At 48.1% G+C, this 7,331-nt stretch overlaps 1 protein-coding gene across 1 annotated transcript; it reads left to right on the top strand.

Moving 5' to 3' along the window:
* The first annotated feature begins 218 nt into the window (after nt 1–218).
* Nucleotides 219–3,806, top strand: LOC124665392 (kinesin-like protein KIN-13B). Its single transcript, XM_047202805.1, has 11 exons — nt 219–324; nt 776–967; nt 1,081–1,182; nt 1,312–1,389; nt 1,476–1,557; nt 1,642–1,801; nt 1,897–2,199; nt 2,298–2,516; nt 2,596–3,052; nt 3,131–3,196; nt 3,283–3,806. The coding sequence occupies exons 2-11, from the start codon at nt 791–793 to the stop codon at nt 3,460–3,462; spliced, it is 1,824 nt and encodes a 607-aa protein (XP_047058761.1). The 5' UTR covers nt 219–324; nt 776–790; the 3' UTR covers nt 3,463–3,806.
* The last annotated feature ends 3,525 nt before the right edge of the window (nt 3,807–7,331 follow it).

Raw genomic sequence — 7,331 nt, 5'->3', positions numbered from 1 at the left:
CTATTCGATTCCCCCGCCAATGCCGCGCCGGCTGTCGGCGCTGGCAGGTGGGCACAGGTGCGGCCACCGGCTCCTTAAGATCTGCGCGCGGCGCGGTACCTCCGCCTCCGGGGGGATTCACGTCTTAGCTCATGATTTTGGATTGCGGTGCAGCGCGGCGGGGTGCGGCGAGGGGACGGGGAGATCTTCGTGTCGGTGGACCCGGCCACGCCGGCCAGGCTTCGCGGAGGGGACGCGGCGGCTGCGGAGTCTCCGGGGCTGAGGCAGCAGCTCAGCCCCGGGCTGCTCGATCTCCACGCCTTCGATACCGAGCTTATCCCCGATGTAAGACGATAGCTGCATTTTTTCACAAGATACCACTGCTTCTGTTTTTGATGATCTCCTGTGACTGGGTTAGATCATAAAAGTGTTCTAGATTGTTGGAGATGTTCTTGATCTGACGTTCTGAATCCGAGTGTGAAGTCATGGCCGCATGGGCCCTCTGAAATATGTAATCTGCTTTGGATTGATTTGATCGGTATTTGGGGAGCAAACAAGGGATTGTGTTTTCTTTTTGGGGCATTGGTTTTCTTTCGGCGTGTTTGGTTGGGAATATAATTGCTTTGAGGCACTAGGATATTGCAGTGTTACAAAAATATAAGTTTGCAGGAATGTAGGTAGCTGTTGACACGTGACACTGCATCAATACTCATTGCATGTTCCCAGCTATTGATTTGTATACAATTTCCCTGGAACTGAAATTTCTTTATTAACTGAAACTCATGTCAATATACAGTTTCAAGTTCAAGGGATGTATGATGGAGCTCAGAAGTTCAGCTATGCAAACGGAGGAGGCTTTGTCGATTCCGATGTGAGCTTCGCTACACAAAAGCAGATGAGCAAGTCCACTGTTTTTGCTGAAACTAACTACCTCAACGCCTTCACTGAGAAAGAGAAGGCAGCCCCGGTTGCCAAAATCAAAGTGGTGGTATGTTTCTTCATCTGGCTCCATGGTTGTTGATAAATATTTCCGTAATGCCTCATATGAAATTATGATAACTGCATACTTCCAATAGCTTTGACGTGTAATGCTAAATGCAGGTGCGCAAAAGACCGCTGAACAAGAAGGAAATATCAAAGAAAGAAGAAGATATCATAGACATTGAACTAAACTCTTTGACTGTCCATGAGACTAAGCTTAAGGTCCATGCCAAGCTACTTATTTTCATCTATCTGCCTTATTTTTAGCCTCTTTTCCTGTGTTCCATAGTAGCTTAACTTGTTACTGGCAGTCTAAACTCATTGCTTGATGCCTTGCACACAATTCTGCAGGTTGACCTCACGGAATATGTCGAAAAGCATGGATTTATGTTTGATGCTGTTTTAGATGAGGACGTTTCAAATGATGAGGTTATTTATAAACTGAACATTCTATATAATTGTACTATTAAGTGCAGAAATTTATTCTCAGCAACCTGGATTCATTCTATATACAGGTTTATCGTGAAACAGTTGAACCCGTGGTTCCTGCTATTTTTAATCGTACAAAGGCAACTTGCTTTGCATATGGACAAACTGGTATATCTCCAGCATTCTCTAGATGCATGTATATGTGTATGCAACAGACTTAAGGGCAACTCCTAACTTATATTGTTTGCCCAGGTAGTGGAAAAACCTACACCATGAGGCCACTTCCTCTCAAGGCATCCCAAGACATTTTGAGACTAATGCACCATACATATCGTAATCAAGGGTTTCAGTTATTTTTTAGTTTCTTTGAGATATATGGTGGGAAATTATATGATCTTCTCAATGAAAGGAAGTAAGTTATCCCTAAATCTGGTATATCTATAAATAATGTATATTCATAAAACCTGTTATGTCGCTCATGTTCTGAACACCTACTATGTTGTGCAGCAAACTTTGCATGAGAGAAGATGGAAAACAGAAAGTATGCATTGTTGGTTTACAAGAGCACAGGGTGTCTGATCTTGAAACTATTAAGGAGTTGATTGAACGAGGCAATGCTACCAGAAGTACTGGTACAACTGGTGCAAATGAGGAGTCATCGCGATCTCATGCCATTCTTCAGCTTGTTATTAAAAGGCGTGTTGATGGTAGTGACTCCAAACCACCCAGATTGGCCGGCAAGTTGTCGTTTATTGATCTGGCTGGCAGTGAGCGTGGTGCTGATACAACTGAAAACGATAAACAAACAAGGTTATCTTCCAAGCCTATTTTCTTCTGTCACTGCCTTATGTAAATAGCAAATTTGTGTTTTACTAATTCTGAAATGCTCTATTTTGAAATAAATGCAGAATTGAGGGTGCTGAGATCAATAAAAGTTTGCTTGCCTTAAAGGAATGTATCAGAGCGCTTGATAATGATCAGACACATATTCCCTTCAGAGGAAGCAAATTAACCGAAGTTTTGCGGGATTCATTCATTGGAGACTCACGCACTGTCATGATATCATGCATTTCCCCTAGTTCTGGTTCTTGTGAGCATACGCTGAACACATTGAGATATGCTGATAGGTGATTGTCTTTCTTACTTTTTTTATGTTGCAGTAGTTGCTATGTCCATATAACTTGAGCAACACATTCTCATCTTCAGGGTGAAGAGTCTGTCAAAAGGAGGCATCAGCAAGAAGGAAGTGACTTTGGCTGCTGCACCTTTACGAGAGTCAAGTCCTTCCCCATTGGCTTCGGTTGTACCCTCTTTCTCTGCAGATGAGGCGACGAATGATATCACTGAAAGGAATATTTTTGGTTGGCCTAAGCAACAGTATGCCAAAGAACAGCCGTCACCATTGTTTGTGGATAGAATGCCCAAGGCTAGGGGAGATACTGGGTTCAGTTCGTCGAATGGAGGTTATTTCAACGAGCAAAGGACCAGAGGTAATGCTGCAACAAGCATAGCTGTTGTACCGGATACAATGTATCAGCAGGAAAAGCAACAGGCACGGAAGGGTACAGGTTCAGCCTTGGAAAAGAATATGAGAAATTCTATTGCTTACCCGATTAGAAAGGCTGTGCCAGATGAAGATGAGCATCTGAATGACCTCCTTCAGGTACTGCATTACTGCTTCTGCGGCATTTTCTAGATACAATGTGACCAGGCATGGTTTTGAGTTTTATAAGTGGTGCAGGAAGAGGACGATCTAGTGGGTGCTCACAGAAAGCAGGTGGAAGAGACCCTGGATATTATCAAAGAGGTTAGTTGGCCAAAACTGTAAATTGTGTTGCTGTCATTGGATTTTTTTTTTTTGCCATAACCTATGAATGTCCTCTTGTTCATCAGGAGATGAACTTATTAGTTGAAGCAGATCATCCTGGCAACCAACTAGATGACTACGTCACAAGACTAAGCAGTATTCTATCACAGAAAGCTGCTGGAATCGTGGAGTTACAAGATCGTCTTGCACAGTTCCAGAGGCGTTTAAGTGAGAACGACGTGCTGCTATATTCCGAGAGCCCTTAATCATGGGGAGTGGCCTATTTGTCGCCCCTGCGAGGGTAATGAGGAAGCTGGGGACAGAGCCACCAGAGTCTATCTGCCTGTGAGCTCCTGCACCGATGTGGTCTCGCGTTGCGAACGGCGGTGCACCCACGCCGTTCAGAACCCATAGATGTGGCAAAAGCAGAACTAGACGGCTAGTTTACTGCTGCCTGCGGTGGCCGACTTAGTAGCATTGTGTGCGTGCGCTCCGTACTTCCATTCGATCCATGTGTATGTATATCCCTGTCACAGGAGTGCCCTGCTATTTGTTTGTCAACAGATGTGCCTTTTTGTTCAGTGCATAAAGATTCTGGTATGTCGTCGTATGCCATCTTGCAATCTCACATATCTCATTTGTGTGTTGGCCATGCGCTTCAATCTCCCTCAGGTTGCAATGTTCCTTTTGGAACTCAGCCTGCAATATTCTCTGTAAAGTGCCAGTTCGTTGTGTCCCTGCATAGTGCATACTTTTGACAATAAGGAAAAAAATAAGTCGTCAGTTCTAAGTGAAAAAATATACTAGTACCACCGTGTTCTCGTCCAAATGGTGTGCAGGCCCAGCCGTTGATGTTCTTCAATTATCAATGCAATGCTGCATTCAGGCACGTTGGAGCCCAATTGGCCTCCAAGGCGGTAGCTTCTACCCGCAAGTCCAGCTTTAAGCGCGATAACCACTGTTGTTCCCGATCTGCCGAACCCTGGAGCCTGAGCAGAAAGACCGCATGCCGCCGCCGGCACCGCAGTCAGAACAGAACCCGTGGCCCCGTGGTAGCCCGATGACAAGCTTGAGCTGCCGGATTTCAATTTGGATGACTTTTTCAACGATTCTGAGAGCATCTCCCGCTGCATCCCACAAAGCCACCTCCAAACGGTGTCGGATTTGGGGGACATGTTTTTTTCGTACCACGTTTGGAGACGTAGCTCTCTAGCCGCCGCGTCCACCAAACGCAGCCATAATCTTTTTTAATAGGGTTTTCGAAAACACAATCATTTATTAAACATAGCATACAAATAAATATGTTCGTCAAAATTATTTTCAAATTAAAATACAACAAATAATAAAACAACTAAACAAATATAATAAGTGAGGCTAGATCAAGGCGCCGCGACATTTGCTGATAATCCTTTGACCCACCACATATGCTCAACTAGATCATATTGAAGTTAGTCGTGAACATTGCTGTCACGGATCTCTGCGTGCATGGCGAGGAAATCAACAAAATCTGCAGGCACCTCATGATCAACCTCCGCAAGAGTTTCCTCGGTGTCAAGCATGTTCTGGAGGGACGCGATGATCGACAAATGCTCCCGTATGTCGTCGTTGAAGGCTTGCTCGTTTTCCAATAGTCGGACAAGCATCTCGTCGTCGCTATCCATGTCTGAAGCAAAATTAATGGTTAAAATTCAGCCGCAGCAGAGGAGGCAACGAACTATCGCGCCTGCCTGACAAGGCGTCGAACACCTTATGTGCGCGGAGGTGGGGCGGATTTGGCGGTGCGTTCTGGGACGCGTTGGCGAAGCGGCGGCGGTGAAAAGGTCAGCGAGAGAGCCACCCAGCCGCCACGACGGTGCCCGACTCAGAAGAGATCTGTCGTCCAAACGGCCGGTAAATCGAGCGACGGCGGAGGGGTGGGAGACGCGAAGAGAAATAAAAGGGGCGAACCAACCGTTATGGAAGTGGTCGCCGACAGGTGGGAGTTCGCCTCGCTTTTCGTTGTGTCCGGCATCCCGGAGCATCCCCTGTGAACTGAGGACGAGCTCGGGGTACCAGACACCATATTGGGCCGCGCCGGACGGAAGGAGGCTTTGGGGTGTGCGATTAGGAACAAAAAATTGTCCGACACGTCCCAAATACCTTTAGGAGATGATTTGGGGGACACGGCTAGAGATGCTCCGAGTTTAACGAATGGAACAAGACGTTTATAACGGACGGAGCAAGCGGAGTGGGGCGCCCAGGAGTAGTTTGAGGGGGACCCGGAGCAGATGATGATCCTGGCCTGGCCTCCATCAATACGCAACGCGGCCGAATGATCCGTTTGCAAGTCCTTGAGGATACCAATGCTGCCATCTTCGAACACATCGTCAAGATCTCACACGACCGGACGCTCACGGAGAAGGTCGCCTCCTCATGGCGTCCGAGCTTGAGCACAATGCTCAATGCCACCAGGGGCCGTCTGTGAGGCTCGCCCAGAACACTGGTGGCGGACGACGCTGAAGGCCTAGTGTCGCCGGCAAGCTTCGGAAACGCATGCGGTGAGGGCATCTCTAATGGAACGACGCATTTAATTGTTGGCGAAGCGTCTGTTTAAGTCGCCCTATGGCGAAAATGATCGTTTTTGTCCGCGCGTCCGTTTTGCGTCTGGGGGTGACTCCAGTGGGGCGACGCATTTTTTCTATTTGTTTTTTTCCTCTTCTCCATTTAAACATAGTTCCAAACATTACATATCGGAACATGGTTTTACACAAAGTAATACATAATTGGGAATATGGTTTACACAAACTAATACATGGTTTGAATCACGGTTGACACAAATAAAAAATGTAAAAAAGGAAAGCCAGTAGTGTTGGTTCCGTATGTTCGCTGCCAAGAAAGAACACTCTCATGCACTCCCAGTCACCCAAACTGGAAAAGCCAGCTGGTGACGGTACCCGTGTTGGTTCTTTCGAGGAAGAACAACCAGAAACCTTCACTACTGGCTTCAACTGGCCCGTAGCCATATTCGCTACAAAGAAAAAACACTCTAAGTTTGAATTATCGGTGTCTGAGCCGGATTCGCCGGTGTGGTAGTGCCTGCGGCAGGCTGTGTCGTCGAACACATTGACGATCATCTCGCTGTCCCCCTTGTAGAGGAAGGTGAGCTGGCAGCCGGGCTCGAGTGCAAGGTCACGGGCGAACTTGTCCCACCCCGTGTGCAGGTACATCTTGCCCTGCCCGTCGAACAAGACCTCGACAGTCGACCGGTAGAAATTACAGCTGGCCTCACGTAGCTGCAAGTGCGCCGGCTCGACGCTATCGACGAACTCGGCGAACTTGTCCGGAAGCCGCTTGATGCCGAGTGAGTCATCGTCGATGCAGAGGAGGAACTCCAAGCAGCGGTCCTCCTGCGAAGACAAGGAGCGCGCATGCGATGGAGACCGTGGGGCCGTAGCTGCTCCACCCGGGGGCGCCCAGGACCGCAGCCTCGACCGCCTCGCTGGCCACCAGGACCCGCCATGGACTTCCTCGCGGGCATGGCTGCGTCATAGGAAGAGCTAGGCGGCGCTACGGTGGAGTTTGTGGCGGCCAGGATTTGTGGAGGAGTGGATGAGGAAGAAGAGCGCGCGCCCTCTTTATATAGGCCGGAGGCAGGCGACGGCCGCATGACGCGTGGCGTGCTATTACTGCGTTGGCGGAGGTGGGCGATGGCCACTCGTCAAGCGAGGCATCGCCATTAACGTGGCGCAGACTGCTGAAACGATGCCTCGGCGCCAGTCGCTAGCGCGCCTGAGAAGAAACATCGACGCAGGGTCGCTGCCAGGCGAGCTCGACGAAACGTCCGCCAACGCAGCGTCCGTATAGACGCATCCGAGGCGTATATTTGTGCCAGGTTTACGTCGCTGCGGACGGCCAAATCAATTTTACGTCGCTCCACTGGATACCAGACACATTTTTCGGTCCGACGAACGCAAATGATCAGCGTTTGTTTGTGTCGGCCCGTCGGAGATTACCTGCATCACAAGACGGGGACAGGAGCAGGCAGCGGGCCTCGATCAACGGCCAGCAAACTAGTGTTTAATTTAGTTAATTTAAATTTCATTTAAACTTTTATAAATAAGTCTAAATCTGAATGATATTTCTAAGTTTATTTAAA

The sequence above is a fragment of the Lolium rigidum genome, chromosome 6 (genome assembly GCF_022539505.1).
Source record: "Lolium rigidum isolate FL_2022 chromosome 6, APGP_CSIRO_Lrig_0.1, whole genome shotgun sequence".
Lineage (NCBI taxonomy): Eukaryota > Viridiplantae > Streptophyta > Magnoliopsida > Poales > Poaceae > Lolium > Lolium rigidum.
Note: the sequence above shows the minus strand (reverse complement) of the source record. Positions and strands in the feature narration are given on the sequence as shown.

Coding starts and splice junctions, on each gene's coding strand:
- LOC124665392 (XM_047202805.1), top strand. CDS start 791: ATGTATGATGGAGCTCAGAAGTTCAGCTATGCAAACGGAGGAGGCTTT. Junction 968..1,080: donor TTGCCAAAATCAAAGTGGTG/GTATGTTTCTTC, acceptor TGCTAAATGCAG/GTGCGCAAAAGACCGCTGAA. Junction 3,197..3,282: donor CCCTGGATATTATCAAAGAG/GTTAGTTGGCCA, acceptor CTTGTTCATCAG/GAGATGAACTTATTAGTTGA.